The 24394-nt window shown below is 40.9% G+C and overlaps 3 protein-coding genes across 5 annotated transcripts in view; all 3 read left to right on the top strand.

The window, feature by feature from the left end:
* The first annotated feature begins 1380 nt into the window (after positions 1-1380).
* On the top strand, positions 1381-6697 carry LOC140945088 (uncharacterized). Its single transcript, XM_073394154.1, has 3 exons — positions 1381-1512; positions 2974-6573; positions 6671-6697. The coding sequence occupies exons 2-3, from the start codon at positions 3028-3030 to the stop codon at positions 6695-6697; spliced, it is 3573 nt and encodes a 1190-aa protein (XP_073250255.1). The 5' UTR covers positions 1381-1512; positions 2974-3027.
* LOC140945981 (uncharacterized) lies at positions 6643-9951 on the top strand. The gene is made up of 2 exons (XM_073395047.1): positions 6643-7640; positions 8065-9951. The coding sequence occupies exons 1-2, from the start codon at positions 6715-6717 to the stop codon at positions 8090-8092; spliced, it is 954 nt and encodes a 317-aa protein (XP_073251148.1). The 5' UTR covers positions 6643-6714; the 3' UTR covers positions 8093-9951.
* Positions 9952-14065: 4114 nt separating this feature from the next.
* LOC140945964 (uncharacterized) overlaps positions 14066-24394 on the top strand; it is a 285160-nt gene continuing 274831 nt past the window's right edge. For 2 of the 3 annotated variants that reach the window (XM_073395029.1, XM_073395027.1), the window contains exon 1: positions 14066-18833. In XM_073395029.1, coding sequence (XP_073251130.1) covers positions 14116-18831 — 4716 coding nt within the window. In that variant the 5' untranslated portion in view covers positions 14066-14115 and the 3' untranslated portion in view covers positions 18832-18833. Of the gene's footprint in view, positions 18834-20006; positions 20323-24394 lie in introns of those variants that run through there. The other variant, XM_073395028.1, reaches the window with a different exon arrangement.

Here is a 24394-nt window from a genome sequence, read left to right as displayed (position 1 = left end):
AAACCCTGTTCAGAGGCACAAATTTTAGGTCAAATAAGGGAATGCCCAGCCCCTCTCCCTCCGGGTTCTATGAAGGAATCCCGACCGGTAAGAGACAAACCAGTTGGCTATTTACAAGCTAGCCTGTGAACAGCAGACGCAATTCCGGTCGTCGCTTCTCTCCCTCCGAAAATATTTTTCGGAGGTGAGAGCGGCGACGACCGGAAATGAGTCTGCTGTTCGCAGGCTAGCTTGTATGCTATTTACAAGCATGCATGGCCAAAGCAGTCAGTGCCTGTCATAAGAAACAAGCCCAGCTTGAGGAACAAGGAACGTCTGGCTTTATTATAGCAGCTGTTTGATTAAATGACATTCAGCTTTAGCGAAGCCGATTTGAAGTCTGGGTCAGTCAGGTTGAGTTATGTCCAGCCTTGCACCAGACTCCTTAATGGGGAAAAAGGGGAAAAAAAGATAGCTAGGCATAAGGAGGGGAAAAGGGCGGTGGCCATTCCCCCACTTCCCCTCTTCCCATCTCGTCCGATACTAAGCCCCCTTTCCCCAAACGGAAGGGCTTCTCACGGGCTAAGTTGTTTACGAATCGGTGGTGGGGTCTTTGAGGTGGGTTCAAAGTGATATATAGTGGGTAGGATGGAATAGTACTAATGAAATATTCTCCAGATTCTCAGAGGTTGGCATCTATCCCATTTGAGTACAACGTACGCACTTCAGCTTTCGTAGAGGAGTTGCAGCTTAACCCCTCCCCCTACACCTGTGCCTCTGTGGGGGTGGGTATAAGTGTGCTTTAACACACGCGAAAAGAGTAGAACTGTACTGATCAAATAATTGTTCTGCTGAGTGTCAGTCTTAAACTGTGCGCAGTAAAATTTTACAAAACTTATCCTAAACCCAATCATGATTATCATCATTCCGCTCACGATGAACTAAAAGTTAGATGGCTGTCCAGCGTATTACTGCCTTTTTGTATGTTAAACCGCGAGTGTCACACGCACGTTTTAAGATCTGGCCTGTAAGAAATTATGAAATCATTGCTTAGATTAGAACGCCAACAAAAAGATTTCTTTAAATCCATTCCGAATTCGCTAATTACTCTTTCTTTCTTATTTATTTGGCATTAAAACAACGACCTTAATTATAATACACTCCCGAAGTTCCCTCGAAGGGATTATGACACGGCTTGCGTAGCGTCCTTCCCACTCTCCGTTCTTTCTTGTTCCCATACTTCTTTTGAACTAGAGCTGAGATTTGTTTTGTCGGTTTATTAATAAGCGCTTGCCGATTGGCGCTTATTGATGCAAAACAAAAATAACACTCCCTTCTTCTAATTGCAAAGTTTTCGAAACAGTCAAACAACATACGTCTGATACAAATGCAAACAAGAGGTTGTCATGCTTTAACTGTCTAACTTTTAGATTCATCGATGGGCCATGTTACTTAAAAAACTTTGTTTCTTTATGAAACATGTACAGGAGTCTACTCGGAAGAGGCTTAGCTAGCGAATGTGGCGGCAGAAAGGTAAGTTTGTTAAAAAGAAACTTCAGGGGGTTTGTGTACTTCACAGATCGTTTCACAGAGCATTTAATTTATCGAGGCATCATAATGCATCCACCGTGATATTATTAAAATATACAGTGCAGTTTTATGAAGATTGATTATGATGTTCGGGATAACGTGAAAAATTCCGATCGATGACAAGATTTTGCATTTGCAAACCATTTTCATCAGAGAGCATAAAGGAAGAATGGATAACCAATTCATGAAGCAGATCGTTACAATTGGTCTTAAATCCCCCGGCTCTTAACTCTATTAGCTTCTAGCTACTTGCTCAATGAAAGTTTAACTCAAGCTTTCTGTGGCCATTAGCTTATGTGGTCGCTATATTTAGTACAAGTCATGACCTGAGTTGAGAAGAATATGGAACGAAAGAATATTCTTTGGGATCCTTGTGAGAAGACATATCTTTATATTTCCGCCTTGATGAAACCAGGCCTGTTTGAGCTATTAATGCCTGTTACCTGCCAATTCAAGTACATGCAAGTACGTCGTAGACCCCAGGTTTTTTTGTGTGCTGAAGATGTCTGAAAGTTTATGCTTTTCTTAGCTTTTCCCTTTGCTGTTAAATTCGTATATAAACGTAAAGTATCGTGTGCGTCAAAAGCTGACACGGTTGATAACCCAGGCGCAGTCATATGCATTGCGCGTTTTATATGACACGTACAATTTACGGCTCTTCTGCTTTTTGGGAGCAACAGATCAGACAAGTAGCGCTTTTGTCAGGAAATTGTCACAAGTGAACGAAAAGCCAATGATCATAAGTATAATCAGTGTATGCAGTCAAATGATAACTTACAAGGCAATGAAAGCTAATTCATGGCTTCGGTATTGATTACGTACTTAAACACTGAAAGAATAGACCGATAATTTGTTCATTCAGTTTGCTTCAAAAAACCGATTCTCTCTTGATAATATATAATGCTGACTTATAAAAGCGACCTGGCAGTAAATGATTTCCGAACTTTCTATGAAATTTGATCCCAAATGCACAAGGAAAGCCGTGTCTCTTGTAATTATAATAACTACTTAAAGTCCAGTAAAGCGGAACTCAGTTAAGCGGACCTCAATAGCTCTTGTCCTGCTCATGCGCTCGCTTAATCATAGCCAGCTCAAAGCGTTCCCTTTCGTTCTAAAACTCAAGCTGGTGTATATACTAAATAACATCGATGAATGATGTATTGGGTATTGTATGTAAGTTTTCAATAATAATGGTACTCCTATTAATAGACTCGCATATTTCTAATTTGTATACGATTAAACGTATTCGCAATCTCCCTTTACGCGTGACTTCGTCTTTATAGTTTCATGGTCTTGTAATCATAAAAATAAAATAACAAACAATTAAAGCAAAAACAGGACGGAGCGAGTTAACCTCGAGTTAATTGTGGTATGACTCACGTTTTATCTTTCGTCCCAACTTAGGTTAAGAATGAATTTCCAAGATGTGAATGTTTTCTTTCGCATCAAATTTGCTAAATGGCGACTGCAGCACCTTCACCCCTGGCCAGTTCTCCAGCGAAGACAAATGGAAACAAGCTGAGCAGGCTTCTCATCGATGGCGGAACAACAGTACTGAGGAATGTCTTTGATCGCTATCACCCACCTGTCAACTTGGCTTCTGGTCTCAATACCGATTACTCTATTCTTAACAACCTTTTGCGTAGAAGAGTTCTAAATGGCCATCAGTGGGACAAACTGTTTCCCCCTGGTGGAGGGGTGCCAGACTCTAACACGTTTGACATCACTCTTCTTTTCCTACTGCTAACCAACATTTGTGGCTTATCCCCTCCCCTGACTGGATGGCACACCAAGCCATCCCCTGGTGATAACTCTCTTGAGGCTAACCTTGCTCGCGTTAAGTTCTTTCGGAATGAGCTGTATGGTCATGTGACGTCCAGTGGTGTTGATGCGACATCCTTCTCTACCTTCTGGCATGAAATAAGCACGGCTCTTATTTGTCTTGGTTTGGATCAGGCTGAAGTTAACAGACTGAAGGCAGAGCAGGGTGGAGAGGAGGATTATCTTGATGCCTTAATTGAGTGGGCAGGCAGTGAAGAGGATATTAAGGCGCAGCTGAAGGATATCCACCAGAGGCAACTAAAATTCAGTGAGACCCAATGTAAAACACAAGACGTTGCGGAAGAAGTATTGAGGGTGGAGCTCAAAGGTGAGAAAATCCTTCTTGATAGCAAGTCAAAGTTGGATGAAGTAAGCCAGTTGGTATACGCAACACATCAAGCGACAAATGAAGCACATCAGGAGAACATTTTGCGTTTGGATAAAGTGTGTGACTCCCAATCCAAAACCATTCATGCTGTCGATGTAATGCATGAATCAATTCAAGAAGTAAAACAGGAGGTAAAAGGCTTGACGAAAAGGAAAAACGGGCACGCAGATGAGGTACTAAAAACCCTTGTGAAGTCGGAATTCAAAGGAGACATAGAATTTCATGCAAACAAATTCCAGGAAGGAACTCGTGAGTGGATCTTCGAAAGCATCAAAGACTGGTTAGACGACCGGAGCTCGCGACATCGCGTGATGGTAATTAGTGGCAATCCAGGGATGGGAAAGACTGTTATTTCCGCTGTTGTTTCGCAAAGAATGCAAAGAGTTGGAAGATTGTCAGGGAGCCACTTCTGTCAGCATAACAATTCACGGTACCGAGATCCTCGTTTAATGCTCCAGTCTTTGGCCTGCCACTTGTGTCAAGCGATGCCAAGTTACAAAGATACTCTGTTAGAACAGTTGTCTAGAAATCTGGGAAAAGACCTCAACAACATGGGTGTAGAAGAGCTGTTTGCGTTGCTGTTCAAAGAGCCTCTCAGCACAGTACAAGATCCTGGAAGAAACACTCTAATAGTCATAGATGGCCTCGATGAAAGCGAGTACCAAGGACGCAATGAGCTTCTACATGTAATCAGTAACCACTTTCCTATGCTTCCAGTTTGGATGAGAATTTTGATCACAACTCGTCCAGAGAGGAGCATAGCAGAGGTATTGCGACATTTAGAGCCAATCGAGCTTAAACAAAAGCGTGAGGAAAACTTAAATGACATTCAAACCTCGTTTGAAAATCAACTCAGCAACAAAATTGGTGAAAAGCATAAAGATATTCTCTTGAAAGAGCTGGTTAAGAAATCAGAAGGCCTGTTTATTTACGCTTACTATATAGTGGATTTCATCCAAAAGAATGTTTCAGTTCTCACCCCTGATCAGCTGGAAAGCGTATTGCCTTCAGGTATTTCATCCGTTTACTTGTCCTATTTCAAACGGTTAGAGAATGAACTTTGCAAAGAGCTTCATGCAGATGAGGAACATTTTTTGCGTTTCCTGTGTGCATTGGCCGCTGCAAGGGAACCATTACCAGTAGAATTCATCGCCAAAATTCTAAACCCTGGAGGAAAATCATTGACTGCGCAGCGAAAAGTTAAAAAAGCAATATCTTGCATCTCTACACTGTTACCAGTTCGCGAGGGTCGTCTGCACTTCTTTCACAAGTCAATCAAGGACTGGTTAATAGCATCATTGCCTTATGAACAGCATGATTTCGCGGTGGACGAGAAAGAAGGTCATTACGTCCTTTCTGATCTTTGTGCTTCTGAACTCGATAACTTGCAGCGAAAAGGGGTTCATGACAGACAGTTTACGAATACTGAATCATATGCTTTGCATCATGGTACCCAGCACATGCTTCAGGTGGTGAACTATCATGACTGCGCTGACGCAACAGGAACCAACAGTGTCAGAGTAGAACAGGTGTACAAATACGCAACGGACCTGGAGCTTGTTTATGCGAAACTTAAAGTTAAGAGCACATTCGCTACAGAAGATCTTCTCAGTCTTCAAAGTCAAAGTTGCAGTTTATTAAGCGTCGAAAGAGAGTTCGTTGTGACTTCTCTCCTTAGTCTTCTTAAAAAACACTTTTATATCTTGGTTGATCACCCTCACCTACTTTTCCAATGCTTGATTAACGAAGGAATTCCTGAATTATCGTCTTTAGCAGCAGTTATCCTTGAATCGTCAACACCCAAAATACCCTACATGAAACATTTCAAGAATGAAGACCAGAGAAGAACTGATAAGGCAAGGTTTTACTGTTCAGACAAAATCGTTTGCTTTGATGTTTCACCTGAAATGGACTACTTGATATGCGAATGTCGAGATGGAACTATCTGTCTATGGTCCCTTCTGACAGGTAACAAGATATGGGTTCGGCCAACGTTGACGAAGAAAGAGTTCTATTCTGGATATCCAGACGACAGTGCATACCGTGTTGTAGGTAATAACTCTTTGTCTTATTACCGTTCTGTGACGTTTCATCCAAATGGGGAATCTGTGCTAGCAGGGACACTCCAATTTGTGTATACTCTGGATGGAGATAGGAAAGACCTTTTCCCCAGCAGTGATTGCATTTTTTCAAATTTCGTCTTTTGCAAAGACAAGAAAGAAGTTTTAACTGACCGCCCAAATAAGCCAAAGGAGGTAGCCTTGTGGAATATAGTAAATGGTGAAAACGTCTTAAACATCGTTGCTGACGAAGACATTGCTACCTTTACCATTTCGGAAGACGGGTCACAAGTTGCTCTTTCCCAAGTGACTTTTGAAATTGTTATTTTTGATCGAGTTAACGAAAGTGTCCAGAGGATTCTTCGAACTGAGTCGGTGGTTTGTGGGCTGATGCATTTCACACCCGATACTGAGAACACCCTTGTTTGCGGGTTTCTTGGTTTTACTGTCGAGTATGAATGTGGCGCTTATAAACGTTTATTTTGTGATCGACCACAGTTTTTAACTGTTAATTCCGATCTCGTTTTTGATTCTGTTCAACCTGAAGCTTTTAGGTTATGGCCATACGTCTCATCAGGCACTTCGGATTGGGAATCGGGATACTGGGAATTAACGATGCAGGACTATTGGGTGCATCGTGTAATGCCCAGTAAGTTTTTGTACGCAGGCGCCTACATCAGACTTAATAATGAGTCCGCATTGGTTGGTAGCCCAGCTTGCAAATACGTCGCTATGGTAAACACTGAAGAGGTGTTTCGATTGCAGAACGGCGGAGTTGTTGTGAAGATTGCATTCTCTCTAGAAGGAGATGCCATTTATTCCATTACTTCAGAATCAGAATCTCTTCATCATAACTTAACGTTGACTGTTTTTAGAATGTCAAATAATGAGCTGTTGAGCACCAAAATATTCCCTGGCCCCATTTCCATCTTTCCAACGAGAGATGGCGTCATGCTTCGAAAACATGACAGAGTCGCAGAGTTATGGAGCTTTGACATGTCCACTTGTCTTAGACCTCTTCCCAAGGTTACCGAATACGAGAAAGTTTATACTATTTCAGAGGTATTTATAGCCTGTTGTTATTCGGTGCCATTTTACGAACTGTCGGAGGATTTAGAGAATGAGGGTTCAGATAATTCAGAAGACTGGCCTAATGATATAGACGAATGGTGTGCCGATTCTCAAGACCATTGGGTTATTGACGTCTTGGACGTGACCAGTGCTGGCAGCAGGATTGTTTCATCACTGAAGGCCGATTTGGATGCCGATGAAATGATAATTTCAGTTTTATGTAGTGATCCAAGTCAAGTGTTACTTTGTACTCTTAAAGAGGAAGATGTTGGAGTTCTCTTATTGGAGAACGTAAAACTCAGTTTAAGGAAAAACAGTTTGATTGTGTGGGAAAGAACAACGTGCTGGATTGATTGTATAATTGAGTCACACCTGCTCTGTTCGCCTAGAAATGAATTTGTTGTCACTTGGAACACTCTTGACCAAGGTCATGGCTTGCATATACTTAATGCAGATACGGGAGAAACATTACACGTCTTCCTTGGAGAACAAAATGACATTGTTGATTGTAAGTTTCTCGATGATGAATCTGTGGTTTGCTGCAGTGAGGACAACTTCCTTCGATTGTATAATATCAGAACAGGAGATCTACTAAGTATTCTAGACATTGGAGAGCAGCCGTTCTGTTTGGGAGCTTGTTTGTATCAGCCTCTTGTCGCCATTGGTTTGTCTGGTACAAGAATAAAATTCGTCCACGTACAGTTGCCAAAAGAAACTAAAAAGACTGAAAGGTTAGTTTCTTTTATCAGTTTCTTGGTCATCGTGGTAGATTAACTATATAGTGAAGCCCCTAAAACCAACCCTCATTCTGCCATCAAAATGCCATCGCATAAAAGAGGGTTTCAGATAAGAAAATGAGTGTGTGTTTTCTTTGGTCGAAGCAAATGCTGCGTCGTAGTGACGGTGTCCACTGAACTCAGGCAACAACATGATAGTTTCGGTTGGTACCTGTTGGTTCGAGTTGGTTGTAAAACCACTTTCGAGAGTTTTAACGTGGTTTAGGACTAGAACTCCTTTTTTCGTGGATCCTCCACCGCACAATGCAGGGCTATGTATCTTAGGTACTTCACAGCTGCCTAGTCCCTTAATGAACAGAGTAACGCAACTGGGTCTTTACATAAAACTAACGACTTTCTTATTTAAATTGAATTGTAGCCTCAGTCATCAAACGCCAGTGAATTAACCTCCTTAGAAGTCTCGGAGGAACTGAAACTTGACAAAAAGAGTTGGATTCTCAAATCAACGCCCCTGAATTTATCTGCCTTTCTGAGAACTCGTTGAGGGAGCTCCGTGAACACTGAAGAAGCAATTGCACAACGGGGATTCAAATCCATTGGAACAGCCCTGAGGGACTGGATTTTTGTTTTCAAGTTAGACATGTTTGAAATTTGCATATCATCACAATGGGGAGGGGGTGGGGTTACAGGCGAAGGAACAGGGGTGTGGATGCCCCTTAATGAACCTATCAAGATCAGAATGTTTCAGTAATTACCCGATTCGATTGCTTTGAAATTGAAGCATAGCCTGGATAGTAATATCTCGAAAGTTACAAAAAATAAATGAAATTTTCCTTGCACTCTCAACCGTGGTATCATCAAAGTTTGATCAGACTGACGAAACCTAGACCACAGTTATCACTAGCTATCACTTGACAATCGTAGAAATAGGTTATGAGAATATTAGTAGAATTTTGCCTATGCTTCATGTATCATGGCACTAAGGGTATTCGAAGTTGACGCAAGCTGTCTATAGAAACTAATGTGCAACGGCCATACCGTGGGAATCATAAGCAGTTACAGAGCTTCAACACAAAAATTACCCAGATACACCCACGAAAATGTTCAAATGGTTGTTGTTACTGTGTAACAGTGAAAACAGTCACATACTTTTGCAGTAACGAGAAGGTTAAGCAAGCTCACTCGATCCAATATTACTTCTCATTTATGGGAGGAGGGACCGGAAGCGCGGGCTTTTTTTCCTGCAATTTCGCTAGCAATTAATCCATATCTATAACTTGCATTCCGCTATTTCGTTTAGCATACAGCTATTTCGAGAAAGGTTGTCGGAAAAAGTGCACGCGACAATCCCGAAAGGCATCCGAAAGGCATTGTGGATGGTTTTTAGTTCACTGTTTTTCAAGGAAATTTGAAAGAGTGGCAGGAGAGGCCATGAACGTATGTTTGCGAGTGCTAAAGGAAAGCAACAAAAGTAGGTTAAACAGCTACAGTGTCAGGAACAGTGTATTGATCACGTCCCATATTACCTTTCGGGATTGTCGCGTTTACAGTTTTCCCGACAACCTTTCTCGAAATAACTGTATATTAAATCCTTTACACGGCTGTTAAAGTCAAGTTGTTTTAAAAAAGTATTTTGTAGATTGGAATGCCGATACAACGAGCTGTCAGTAGACTGGGAGAATGTACTAATTTTAACGGGCGTACGGGGGTACTGTTGTAATTAACTTACGGTTCTTTGGCACTCCGTTACTACGATGTTACGTTGTGTCTGCGTCGAGTCTGCATTGTGTGTTACCGTCCTTTGGCACTTCGTTGCTACGACGTCTGCGTCTTATTCCATACTTACTTATTATTGTAAATGGGGAGACAAAAATCACTTGTTATCATATGGCAAATTAAGACTATTTTCACCCTTCGGTTGGTTAATTTGCAATCCATAACTTACTGTAGCGACCAAAATTTAAAAATCAAATACTCATTTTGCAGTGCTAATTTTTTTTATCTCGAGAAAAAATTTAAACAAAGTATATGTTTGTAAACCCTGAGAACCTAGATGTTGACTTCGTCCCTCCACGTTTTAACCTGTGTTTATTTGAGAATGAAGCTGACGAAGAAATTGATTCGTAATCTCACCGAAGAAGAGAATTCTAGTCAGTAATCGAAAATTTAATGGCAGGTCAAGGTTAAGAAGACGAGAATGGACTGTAAGAGATTCGAGACGTTTCTTTAAAGAAAAACGAGCGAATCGTTCAACAATAATAACAAACTTACCTTGACTAGCTTCTACTTTGTAATGTGCTATTTTTTTCGGGAGCCAATAAAAACTTTCTTTATCTGAAGCCTGTCAAATTACTGTCACATCGCTTGTCCTGCTCTTTTTCCCGGTCCCCAAACAGGAAGTCGTACAACAGACATCTTATTAGCCTCGTTTTCTCGGTCCGTACTTTAAATTAAGGCACCTAATTTTCTTTCCATCAATTTATGGCCCAAGCGGGAATGAATCGATGAAAAACCTTAGTCCGTAATATACAGTACTGAGACCAAAACGAGGCTAATATGCAAGAGGTACTTATACCGGAAAGCTCGTTATTGAGTCGGGTTTCCTTAAGTGAAAGTCCAACGGTATATGCTAATTGAAGTTTGAAAATATCTACTTTTATTATTCTCCTTAAGTTTTTTCTTCTTATTAAAAAATTCAGTACGCAAATTTTCAGATAAGGATACATTTTACACGATTTGATAGAGCCTTTTTTTACCTGAGTGCCTTGCTTGGGAGACTGGGCGACCACTCCCTACCTAATCGAAGTTAGGTAAAGTTGCTATCTTCAATCTCTATTTGTAACCAAGAACAGATATGACGCGCACTCTGATTGGTTAAAAAAGGGTGCTTTATGAGATATTAAACACGAAGGTAAAGCTGTCACGCCATCAGCCAATAGTTTGTTTTGAAAATTAGAAAGTAACGCGAGGGGAATTTAACGGATTCGTTATCATAAGGCAAATAAAGAAGCTTTGACTGCGCTCTGTTCTGTTGTAAAGCACTTAAGAGGCGGCTAGAGTACTTAAGAAGTAGGGAGACAGGGGCGGATCTAGGGGGAGGGGTGCGGGGGGTGCGCACCCCCCCCCCCCCCCCCCCCCCCGAGATGACCTGCGGTTTTCTAATACAACTGGTATTCTGCAAAAAAAAAAAACTATGTGGGTTATTGGTATTGAAGTAGAGCAAGAGACGAGTGCACCCCCTCCTAAAAAAAATCGTGGATCCGCCCCTGGGAGAAACACTAAACTACGTTTTTCTCGTTTCCTCCTACACTTCTTGAGTGCTCTAGCCGCTTCCTAAGTGCCTTACAACAGATCAAAGCACAGTCTAGGCTTCTTTATTTGTTAATAGGGACTTTAAGATCCAACGACGCGACGGCAATGAGAACGTCGCTCAAAAAGTGAATTTACGTTCTTTCAGTCAATATCGCAGTTATTCCTTCCCACTTACTTTGTCAAACGAAGGCGAACCCTCCTGGAGTTGAATTCGAGTCATATCCAAGTACAGTAAGAGAAATTAAATTTCGTCGTTGCTTGTTTACGTCCTCCGTAAAACGCGAAATTACGCATGTTCACATCGTAGTCGTGCAAAAACGGCAGAGAAATGTACAAAAAAGCATGGTGCACGTGCAAAGTTCTTGTTTTGCTAATCAAACCTATTATTTTTTGGCGTTCTCGTTACCGTCCGCGTCGTTGGATCTTAAAGTCCCTAATTACTTTTAGTGTACAACAACCAGCCATCCCTGAAGGCCCCAAGAGAGTTTGCCTGCCTCAGCTCAGGACGAAGGTTATTCCAAAGAACTGCTCCAGAGGAACTGAAACTATTTTTCATAAAGTTTGAAAAGGGAAGAAGAATAGTGAGTTTTCCGTTGGTGTCTCTCAAAGAGCAAGTGGAGATATTGCAACGATAGTTAGCTTTCTACTCACCTTCCTCGACCTTTATGTAAAGTTTCCCAGCACTCCAGAAACTATTAAGGAATGAGTAGAAGCTTTCGGCGCAACGATTTCTGGGATAGTATGGGAGGACAAGCGTTAATAATGATTGGCTAATGGTTGCCTTGAATACCATCGACCAATCACAACTAACACTTGTCCACCAAACCGATCCCAGAAATCATTACGCCGAAAGCTTGTACCCATTACCCTTGTGGTCTCAGGAGTGAGGAACTGATTATGCAGAAATAAATACAGTGAAGGTCATCAAAGTTAAAGATACAGGCAACTTATGCAGTTGCGAAAAGGAAGCCTGAAAAAATTCAGGTTTGACGAGATTGGAACCCTGACCTCTGCGAAATTTGAGTAAGAGCAAGAGAGTATCGTAAGAAGGTGATTGCTGTTGTTGTTTCTTTTCTTTTTCATTATTGTAATCCTAGATCAATAGCTTCTCTAAACTACTATTTTCAGTCACTACAGTTCTGTCGAAGGGAAATGAGTCGGCGGGACATAGCCTGCGTGGCGTGTCTCCCTCGCGTGCCCTTTTCGTTTTCGCCCCCATCTAGGACTATGACTTTCTTTGTTGGATTATAAATAAACGCCTGCCCATTGGCGCTCGTTGAAGCAAAACAAAAATGACACTCCTTCCTTCTAATTGCAAAGTATTCGAAACAGTCAAGCAAGATCAATCTATGCAAACGCAAACAAGAGTTTGTCATGCTTAAACGTTATAAATTTTAGATTCATCGATTGGCCACGTCACTTAGAACACTTTGTTTCTTTGTGAAACATGTACAGGAATCTACATGGAAGAGGCTTCACAAGACAATGTGGCAGCAGAAAGGTAACTTAATTAAAGATTAGCTTCAGGGCCTTGCGTACCCCACAGGTCGTTTAACAGAGCATTTATTACCACGTAGTGTAGTTTTATTTATATCACTTTTGATTTTCGGGATTCTGAAAAATTCCGATCGATTCTGACACTTTGCAGCCTTCAAAGTTTCCAGAAGATTTTTAGCAATAAACTGATAAACAATTTATGAAGCAGATATCATAATTGACCTTAAATTCTCTTAAGTTCTATTATCTTCTAGCTACAAGCTCAATGTAGTTTTTAATTCAAAGCTTCTGTAGCCATTAGCTAACGTGTTCGATATCTCGCAGAAGTCATGACCAGAGTTGATAATATCGAACAAAGGAATATTCTTTGCGACCCTCAGTAGTGAGGAGACATATGTTCATATTTCCGGCTCAGTGACGAAACTAGGTCGCCGGTTTTAGTCATGAACTCCTGTGACCAGCCAGTTCAAATACATACACATATTATAAGTCGTAGCATACCACCCCTTTTCTGTCTACTAAAAAGGATGTCGGCAAGTTTATGCTTCTCTGTTGCCCTCGCTGTTAAAATCGTAGGTAAACGTAAAGTATTGTGTACGTCTAAAGGCTGACACGGTTGATAACCCAGCCGCAGTCATTGCGCGTTTTATATGACACAATACTGCTCTTTTGCCTTTTTGGCAACAACAGATAAACAAGCAGCCCATTCGCCGGAAAAATAGTAGAAAAAGCATCCACAAGTGAACGAAAAGCTAGTGGTCATATCGATTCTGAGCGTATACAGTCAAATGATGACTTACAAGGCCGATAAAGCTAATTGCCATGGAGTCAACATGGATTACCGTACTTCAACATTGAAAACATATGTAATACTACAGGCAATATAATTATGATGACAGTCAGGGTGTGCTCAGTTATCTTCTTATATTGAGTGTCGCGGATATAAGAAAATTGATATGGTCCATGTGTGAGTTGTTGTCAGTTTTCTTATCTGTTTTGTACGTCGGTGTTTTGTTGCTTACGTAGATTTTTTTTCACCATCGTATCGTTCTCTTTGGAAATCAATAAACCGATACTAATAAACCGATGATGCATAAGGCTTGGTTCTAACAAACAATCTGGTAGTAAATGATTTCTGAACTTCTTATGTACTTGCTTCCACGCAAAAAGGAAAAGCCCTGTCTCTTGTAATTAAACCAACTAAACTCCCTAATATCCAGTAAAGCGGAACCTTGAGACTTCAAAAGCTCTTCTCCTGCTAATATAATGCGCTCGGTTAACCAAATCAAATCGTCCACAATCGTAAATCTAGGTGCGGTGTTCACTAAATACCCTCGACAGCAAATGTCGTGTTAAACACCCTTCTTGAAGGCATTGGTTTTTTCTTATAATAGTCATGCCAGTCATATTCATACTCTCCTAATTGTCATATTTCTAATTTATACTGATTACAAACAATATTCGCCAACTCCTTTACGCGTGACTTCGTTTGTAAAGTTTCATGGTCTTGTAATCATAAAAATAAAAAACAAAACAAATGAAAGCAATGACGGAACGAGTTGATCGTTGTGGTGTGAGTCACGTTTTATCTTTCTTGCCAATGTAGGTTAACAATGAATTTCCAAGACATGAACGTTTTCTTCTGTATCAAATTTTCTAAATGGCGACTGCAGCACCTTCACCCCTGGCCAGCTCTCCAGCGAAGACAAATGGAAACAAGCTGAGCAGGCTTCTCATCGATGGCGGAACAACGGCGCTGAGGAATATTTTCGATCACTATCACCCACCTGTCAACTTGGCTTCTGATCTTAATTTCAATTACTCCGTTCTTAACAACCTTTTGCGTAAAAGAGTACTAAATGGCCATCAGTGGAACAAACTCTTCCCCCCTGGTGGAGCGGTGCCAGATTCCAACACGTTTGACATCACTCTTCTGTTCCTGCTGCTAACTACCATTTGCGGCTTATCCCCTCCCCTGACAGGATGGCACACCAAGCCGCCCCCTGCTGATAACTCTCTTGAGGCTAACCTTGCTCGCTTTAAGTTCTTCCGGAATGAGTTGTATGGTCACGTGACGTCCACGGGGGTTGATGCAACACCTTTCTCCTTCCTCTGGCATGAAATAAGCAATACTCTTCATTCTCTCGGACTAGATCAAGCTGAGATTGACAGACTAAAGGCAGAGCATGGAGGAGAGGAAGATTACCTTGATGCCTTAATTGAGTGGGCTGACAGTGAAGAGGACATAAAAACGCAGTTGAAAGACATCCACCAGACGCAACTAAAACTCAGTAAAACAGTTGAAGATGGCAATTTAAATATGGAAGGGTTACGTCAAGCCCTAAGCAAAACTCAGGATGTTGTAGATGAAGCAGTGGAGATAGAACTCAAAGGACATCAAGAATTTAGGGCAGCACACCAGGAAAGCATGTCACGTTTAGAGGGAGTGTGTGAGTCCCAAACTAAAACCAGCCAAGCTGTGGACGAAATTCGCGAATCAATCCAAGAGGTAAAACAGGAAGTAAAAGGCTTGACGAAAAAGAAAAGCGAGCACGCAGATGAGGTGCTTAGGACCCTTGTGAAGTTTGAATTCAAAGGAGATATAGAATTTCATGCAAAGAAATTCCAGGAAGGAACTCGTGAGTGGATCTTCAAGAGCATCGAAGACTGGTTAGACGACCGGAGCTCGCCACATCGGGCGATGGTAATCAGTGGAAATCCAGGGACGGGAAAGACTGTTATCTCCGCTGTTGTTTCGCAAAGAATTCAAAAAGCTGGAAGACTCTCGGGAAGCCACTTTTGTCAGCATGACGATTCACGGTACCGAGATCCACGTTTAATGCTCCAGTCTTTGGCCTGTCACTTGTGTCAAACGATGCAAAATTACAAAAATGCTCTAGTGGAACAGCTGTCCAGAAATCTGGGTAAAGACCTCAACAACATGGGTGTAAAAGAGCTGTTTGCGTTGCTGTTTAAAGAGCCTCTAAGCACAGTGCAAGATCCTGGAAGAAACATCCTAATAGTCATAGATGGCCTCGATGAAAGCGAGTACAAAGGACGCAATGAGCTTCTACATGTAATCAGTAACTATTTCTCTATGCTTCCAATCTGGATTAGAATTTTGATCACAACTCGTCCAGAGAAGAACGTTACAGAGGCATTGCGACATTTGAAACCAATAGAGCTTGAACAAAAACAAGAAGAAAACTTAAATGACATTCAAACCTTGTTTGAAACACAACTCAGTCTCAAAATTGGTGAAGAGCATAAACATGTTCTCTTGAAAGAGCTGGTTAAGAAATCAGAAGGCCTGTTTATTTACGCTTACTTTATAGTGGATTTTATCCAAAAGAATGTTTCAATTCTCACTCCTGATCAGCTGGAAAGTGTGTTACCTTCAGATATTTCATCTGTTTACCTGTCCTATTTTACACGGTTAGAGGATGAACTTTGCAAAGAGCTTAATGCAGATGAGGAAAATTTTTTGCGTTTCCTGTGTGCATTGACCGCTGCAAGGGAACCATTACCAGTAGAATTCATTGCCAAAATTCTAAACCCGGGAGGAAAATCTTTGACTTCGCAACGAAAAGTTAACAAAGCGATATCTTGCATCTCTACACTGTTACCAGTGCGGGAGGGTCGTCTTCACTTCTTTCACAAGTCAATCAAGGACTGGCTAGTAGCATCATCGCCCTACGAACAACATGATTTCACCGTGGACGAGAAAGAAGGTCATATTGTCCTTTCTGATCTCTGTGCTTCTGAACTCGATAACTTGCAGCGAAAAGGGGTACATGGCAAACAGTTTTCGGATACTGAAACATATGCTTTGCATCATGGTATCCAGCACATGCTTGAGGTCACCGATCATGACTGCGCTGACAAATCAAGAACCATTAGTGTCACAGCAGAACAGGTGTATCGATACGCGACAGACGTCGAAGTTCTTTATGCAAAACTTTGTGTTAAGAGCACGTCAGCCATAGAAGATCTTCTCAGCCTCCACAGTAGGAATTCCAGAATAGTAAGCGAGGAAAGAGATTTTGTTGTGACTTCTCTCCTCAGTCTTCTGAGAAAACACTCTTACATCTTGTTTGATCACCCTCACCTATTTTTCCAGTGTTTGATTAACGAAGGTAGCCCTGAATTGTCGTCTACAGCAGCAGATATTGTTAAGTTATCAACTCCAAAGGTGCCATACATGAAGTATTTAGACAATGACAAACAAACGGGAGCCGTTCAGGGACGATTTTACTGTTCAGATAAAATCGCATGTTTCGACTTGTCACCTGAAATGGATTACCTGGTATGCGAGTGTCGAGATGAAACAATCCATCTCTTCTCCCTGCTGACTGGTACCAAAGTATGGGTTCGTCCATCGCTAACAAAGAGAGCGTATAGTTCCAGAGAGGCATATGGTAGTGGTGCATATCGACAAACCGGGCATTTTCTGTCATTTTATCATTCTATCACATTTCATCCAAATGGGAAGTCGATAATACCAGGAACTCTTAAACATGTTTACACCATTAGTGGAGATAGAGAAGAACTTTTTCCGGACAGTGACTGCACATTTTCATATTACTTCTTACGTTTTTATAATGACAAAGAAGTGATATTTACAGATTGCCCAGATGACCCAAAGCAGATAATCATTTGGGATATGGAGAATGGCCAGAAACTTGAAGTTATCAATTGGGATGAAGAAATTTCATCCTTTACCATTTCTGGCGATGTGTCACTTATCGCTATTTCTGATGTGACTGGTGAGATTGCTATTTTTTCCGTAATAAACGAGCTTGGTTTGAGATTCCCCGACGCTGGTAAAGATGACTGGGTGTGTGGGTTGATGTATTTCACATCCGATAATGACACTCTCGTTTGTGGAAGTCTATTAGCCTCTTGCGAGGACTACAGATGCCCGTTTGATGCGTTAGAAAATGAAGAAAGACAACCAACAGTTTCCTTCATAAATCCTCTAAATAACGTTTCCCTGCCAGATCCGCATTTTGAACCTGTGGATCCTAGAACCCTCGTGTTGTGGCCCTCTGCTACACCAAGCACTTTGACTGAATGTTCTTTTATGGAACAGGGTAAAGGACCTTCCTGGGTGTCGAAGGTGCAGAGAGAGATTCCATATTTGCTCTCAGGTTCCTACATCAGTCTCAACAACGGAACAATTTTGGTTGGTAGCCCAGATCACAAATACGTTACGATTTTAAATGTTGGTCTACTGCAGGAGAAGTCTGACGTACCTTACACCTCGAACGTTGACATAGATTTCTTTATGGGTGTCAGGAATATTATATTTTCTATGGAAGGGGATGCAATATACGCCATGAGCTCGTACTGCCTTTTCTTATCTGGGGTAGTAACGATTACTGTGTGGAAAATGTCAAGTCAAGAATTCCTGAAGACAAAGAAATTCTATGGACCTCTGTCGATCGTCCCAACGAAAGAGGGTCTGATACTCTTCAACGATGATCGTGTAGCAGAGTTGTGGAACTTCGAACTGTCTGAGTGTATTCGAAGTATTGTTAACCTTACTAGTGATAATAATATTTTGTCTAAAGTAACCATGATGCCAGTATCAGATGAACTGATAGCCTTCTTTTATCCAGTGAATTCTTGCGAATCAATTTATATCAGAAGTTCACAACAATCACCACAAAGCGAAGAATCTTCCGAATCGAAAGAAAACGAGGAATATTTGAACTTTCTAAAATTGTTCAATATGCGTGCTTATCGCATTGACTTTGTAGACTCGACCAGCAATGGAGGAAAGCTTGTTTCCTCGTTGAGGATCGAAGCTGGCGCCAATGAATACGTAGACTATGCCTCATGCAGTAGTAGTCTCGGCGAAGTGTTGAGTTGCGCTAGTGTTGAAGATAAAAAAACCACGGCCGGGGGACCGATAGACCACGAGAAGGTCACCGTCAGCCTAAGAAAGAACGGACTAATTAAATGGGAACGAAATACGGAATACTGGAACGTATTGTCTCTGTTATCAAAGCACATGATTTTCTCACCCAGGAATGAGTTTGTAGTCACGTGGAACACTCTCGATGAGGGCCAAGGTCTACATGTTCTTAACGCAGATACTGGAGAAACACTGTACGTTCTTCTTAGAGACCAGAAAGACATTATTGAATGTAAGTTTTTAGATGATGACTCTCTCGTATGCTGCAGTGGGGACAACTTCCTTCGATTGTGTAATGTCAGAACCGGAGATCTACTAAGTGTTCTAGACATTGGAGAGCAACCACTCTGTTTAGGAGCCTGTCTCAATCATCCTCTTGTCGCCATTGGTTTGTCCGGCACAAGAATAAAATTCGTCCACGTACAGTTGCCAACAGAATCTAAAAAGAAGAATTAAAGGTGAGCTTTTCCTACTAGGTTACAGTAACTCGCCTGTTTTTGACCGAACAGATCGTAACAGTACCTAGACTCTACGAGCAGTGTCTATTATTACAGTCCGTGGAGCGAAAGGCGCGAAACACGCAAATAACGGTGCGCGCGGCTGTGGGTGCGGGTTCCCTCGCGCGCGAGCACTTTCGTCACTAAAAAGTTGAAGGAGACTTTAAGATCCAACGACGCGGCAGCAACGAAAACGTCACTTAAAAAGCAAATTTGCGTTCTTCATTCTTCATCTCGATTATTCCTACTTACTTACTTGGTCAAATGTACGCGAACCCTCCCGAATTTGAATTCCAAGGGACCATACTCAATTCATTTCAGAAAGCGAAATAAAATTTCTTCGTTGCTTGTTTACGTTGTCCATAAAACACGAAATTAGGCATTTTCACGTCTTAGTTGTGCAAAAACGGCAAAGAAATGTACAAAAAAGCGTGATGCATGTGCAAAGTTGTTGTTTTGTTTATTAAACCCTTTATTTTAGACGTTTTCGTTGCCGTCGCGTCGTTGAATCTTAAAGTCCCTAATTTGAAAAAAATAGGGGACCACTTGCAGCCTAAGCCAGGAGGCATAATTGATTATGGCTCCTGGCCTAAACAGTCCCCACACCACAACACAATTAGTAGATATACGTCTACAGTGAATATTATTCTTACAAATCTTCGCACGAAAATTCATGAATGGTATCCCGCGAGTTTAAAGGAACAATTACCGATGTTACAAACGGTATAATACCATTCTTTGATCTGCTTATGAAAAGGAACAGCGCCAAAATTGAAGAGAGAGCCGACCATAAAGTTAAGTGAAATGTACCAAAGACAGTTTTGAAAGATTTGTACTGTAGGACACAGATGACAATGTAGCAGGGAGAGAATATAGAAAAATCTACTGAGAAGAAGAACAATGTTTGAAATTACCTAAAATCATCGCCATCACGTCCACGAATTACAGCAACTTTAAGAATTATTTTGTTTTGTAACATGACATAGTACTAAATTTTGAAACTTTTATTTTTCTTCCATTCCATTTTTCGGGAGTAGTAGATTTCGGGATTGTTTTGAATTTGCGAAAAACGCCAATTTTAGACTTGATAGCTTCCAGCTTTCTTGAATAACACAAGCCACTTTCTGTTTACAGGTGCAGTTTCAACACAAGTGAATTGAGCAACTTCTGGTGGGCAGTCATTAGCCGGGCACAAAGAGCTGGATTCTTCAAATCAGTGACCATGATCTTTATTTAGTGTTGTGCTTGGCGATGGGTAAAGAGTATGAAGAGAAATGATTGCAAAAGCCGGAATTCAAATCTATTTGAAGAGTCCTGGATGCGAGCTGCTACATTCAGGAATTGAAAGAGACATGTATATTACGAACTTTGAAATTTCGTACGTTAACAGAATAGCGGATAGCCTGCGAGCGAGCTCTTCTATTTGGGCGAGTGAAGCGAGTCTCGCGAAAACGCGCGAGCGAGCGGCCAAGCCGCGAGGCCCCTCGCTCGCGTGTTCTCGCAAGGCTCGCTTCGCTTGCTCAAATAGGAGAGCTTTCTCGCAGGCTAAATAGCGGATATAGGGAGGGGTGGAAGGTCGGGGATTGGAGGGAGGGTCCTTGATCAAAAGGCTGAACATTCGCAAGCAGCCTTCATTTGGTAGGAACTTGTTTTGCACCCTCAATCATGATAAATACACCTTTTTAACCACTGGCTTGTTATATAAATCCACGAAATCTGGACAAAACGTACAACTAAACCAACTAGAAAAACGGTGTGAACCTTTTTTGTATGGCTTTTTTGTCAATGTTCCAGATGTCTGAAAGTACTCACATCTCCCAGTAACACTGTAGTAAAAAATGCAGGGTGTAATATACTAATGTACGGTGTGATGTAAGGGTCATGTTAACTTTCTTTGTCTGGCCCGGACCGCACCACACTGTTTCTGAGACTTTACGGGCGCGTCACCTTGAGTTTAATTTACTAGTTAAAATTGTGTGTTGCACGATTATCATGACATTAGTGGTCTATATAGTTAACTTTTCCTTGTAGAAGTAATAGGGAGCTTAAGCAACAACGAAGGCTACGGCTACGAAAACGTCACTTAAAAAGTGAATTCGCGCTTGCTCAAACTTTATCGCGCCTGTTCCATCTCGTTTAATTCGCCAAATGTTGGCAAATTTTTTTGGAGTTGAATTCTAAAGGACTCAAAGTTCAAGAAATGAAAAAGAAAGTTGTTGTCTTGTGTTCCCGTCCTCGACAAAACGTGAAATTATGCACTTTCACGTCGTAGTCGTGCAACGAAGGCTAAGAAATGTACAAAAAAGCGTGATGCACGTGCAAAGTTGTTGTTTTGCCTATCGAAACATTTTTTTTTTACCGTTCTCATTGCCGTCACCGTCGTCATTGCTTAAGCTCCATAATGTTTAATCTTACCTACCTCCTCTTTAAACCTCCTAGATCAGCCACATTACCTACCCTGCTTGCAGAGGTTTGTCTGTTCCGGCATGGTTTTAAGCATTAAAGACGTAAAGAAGCCAACTACATTTAGGCGAATGTTAGCAATGAAAAAGACTTCACAAATACTTAAAACCACACCGAAAAGAAACATCTGCTGGCAGGGTAACGCTACCATGTTGTTACTGTGTAACAGTGGAGTAAAAAGAGCGAACTACTGGTTTTCTTTTTTCGTAAAATGGCTGGCAATGAAACCAATTTATTACTCGAGGTTCACGATTTGATTTTCCGGATATGTTACTAACTGTATATGTTTTAAGGTCAACCTGATGGTACAGTCAAGAAATAGGAAAGTGCCAGAAAACTGGGATAATTCATGGGGTCATGTTGTACAGTGGACCCTGCATAATCATCGTCCCAGTACAATGTGAAGTACAAATTACCGTCAAACTTCGTTAGTACGGACACTGAAGGGACCATAGAAAGGGTCCGTATTAAGCGGGTCGAATTTAGAGGGAATATAAGGGTTTTCTTTTCCCTGGGACAAAGCAAACTGTCCGTAATAATGAAGTGTCCTTTTTGAGCGGGGGTCCGCCTGGAAGTGGGTTTTGACTGTATGGAACAATACCCTACTAGAGAGGATTCTCTCCTGGCACCCATTATAACTTTTATATACCTTATTTTTATTAGGTGCAATTACAACACATGGTAAATTTATTTCCATATTGAAAATAATACCACAATAATAGTAATTATTAGTTTTTTTATCCATGGCAGGGATATGGGATCCTGTCCAAAGACCGTTGTCATTAGAAATTTGCCTCAGAACGTTTGTCACATACATAGACGAATGTCTCCGTGATGTAAAGGTTATTTAATTTCCTTGGTAATAAAAGTGTTCCGTGATACTGTATATCTGGATTCTTCAATAGGAGGGTCTTGCTGTTCCATAGTTACTTTTCCTATTTTGACTGGGGCGAAGAATATTATTACTAATACTGGCGGGGTCCATGTCCTTCGTTACGTAGGGGTTGTATCGAGGTTCAACTGCATGTATCCAGATATCAGTTAAGTTTGTACATTCTCAATTCCATTATCGTACTCCTCAGCAGCTTTTCTAAACTACAGTTCTGTTGGAGGAAATGAGATAGCCTGCATGACGTGCCTTCCTCGTGAGCCTTTTTCCTTTTTGCCCCTATTTGTTGGATCATAAATAAGCGCTTGCCGATTGGTACTCATTGATGCAAAACATAAATGACACTCCCTTTTTCTAATTGCAAAGTTTTCGAAACAATCAAGCAATATAAGTCTATGCAAATGAAAACGAGAGATTGTCGTATTCAAACTGTTTAATTTTGAGATTCATCAATGGGCCACGTCACTTAGAACACTTTGTTTCTTAATGAAACATGTCCAGGGATCTACACGGAAGAGGCTTCGTTAGAGAATGTGCCAGCAGAGAGGTAAGTTTATCAAAAAATAGCTTCAGGGCCTTTTGTACTCCACACATCGTTTCACAGGGCATCTTAATGTATCCAACTCGATCTTTCACTTTTACTATGCGGTAAAATTTTGTTTAGATTACTTCTCTAAATTACGTTTGGGATTCTGAAAAACTTCTGGGATTGATGCCAACATCTTGCAACTTTCAAAACTTCTAGGACATTTTCAGCAGAGAGTGTAAGAAAGGAATGGATAAACATTCCACGAAGCAGACATTATATTTCCCTTTAACCGATCTCTTAAACTCTATAAGCTTCTAGCTTCTTGCACAATGCAATTTTTAATTCAAAGCTTTCTGTCGCCATTAGCTCCCGATAATATCGAAAGAAAGAATATCCTTTGCCACCCTAGAAAGACCGTACATCTTTATATTTCCGCCTAGACAACACCAGGCGGGTTTGGGCTATGAACACCTGTGAGCGGCCAGTTCAAGTACTTGCAAGTACGTCGACGTTTACCTTTTTTCTGTCTACTGATGATGTCTGCATCGATCTGCAAGTTTATGCTTCTCTTTTCCCATCGCTGTTAAACTCGTAGGTAAACTTGGCCTGTAAAGTATGGTGCACGCTAAAAAGCTGACACGGTTGATAACCCAGTCAGTTATTACGAGTTTTATATGAAACGGCTCTTCTGCTTTTCGGGAAAAACAGATCAACAAGCAGCGCGTTTTTAAGCAACCTTACAAAGAATTTTGAAATGGTCATTAAATTCTGGGTGTATACAATCAAGTGATGACTTACAATGTAGTGAAACTTCTAATTCATTATACGGCTTCAATTTGCATTAACGTACTTCAACATTCAAAGTACCCTATTACATCTACAGGCAATTATTTGTATTGATGACAATCAGAGAGTGACTTACTTTCTCAAATTGAGTGTCGCGGATGTAGGAAAATTAATATAATATGTCTGCGTTGTCGTCAATTTGCACATATGTTTCGCTTGTTAATGTTGTGTTACTTAGGTATATTTTGTCTCCCTCCTTCTCTTTGCAATTCAATAGACCGATAATTTGTTCATTCAGTTGGCTTCAAATAAAATGATAATGTAGTAATGTATAATGTTTGGTTCCAACAAACGACCTGGCAGTAAATGATTTCCAAACTTTTAATGTTACGTATTTGGTTCTATGCACAAAGGAAACGACATATATAATTAAAGCAATTACTATTATTAGCTAACTGAAAATCCAACAAAGCGGAACTTTTGGACTTCACAGCTCTTGTCCATTTAATGCGTTCGGCTAGCCAACTCAAATCAACCACGATAGTTGTTCCAGTTCGGTTCATTGCACTAAATACCCTCGACAGCTAATAAGTTTAAACACCCTACTTGAGGGGATTGGTTGTAAATTTTATATATGTTGTGGTTTCTTTTCCTTGGTTTAAAATTTTTCAACCAGTTTAATTTTTGTTTTTCTTTGTCTCTGATTACGGTAATTGATTTTAGACAAAGGAAAGTAAAAATTAAACTGGTTTGAAAAATTTTAAACCAAGGGAAAATTTGAACCACAACATATATATATATATAATAATGATCGTATTCCTATTAATTGTCACGTATTAACAACATTCGCTAACT

The sequence above is a fragment of the Porites lutea genome, chromosome 8 (assembly GCF_958299795.1).
Source record: "Porites lutea chromosome 8, jaPorLute2.1, whole genome shotgun sequence".
Lineage (NCBI taxonomy): Eukaryota > Metazoa > Cnidaria > Anthozoa > Scleractinia > Poritidae > Porites > Porites lutea.
Note: the sequence above shows the minus strand (reverse complement) of the source record. Positions and strands in the feature narration are given on the sequence as shown.

Coding starts and splice junctions, on each gene's coding strand:
- LOC140945088 (XM_073394154.1), top strand. CDS start 3,028: ATGGCGACTGCAGCACCTTCACCCCTGGCCAGTTCTCCAGCGAAGACA. Junction 6,574..6,670: donor CTTGCAAATACGTCGCTATG/GTAAACACTGAA, acceptor CCATTACTTCAG/AATCAGAATCTCTTCATCAT.
- LOC140945981 (XM_073395047.1), top strand. CDS start 6,715: ATGTCAAATAATGAGCTGTTGAGCACCAAAATATTCCCTGGCCCCATT. Junction 7,641..8,064: donor GAAACTAAAAAGACTGAAAG/GTTAGTTTCTTT, acceptor ATTGAATTGTAG/CCTCAGTCATCAAACGCCAG.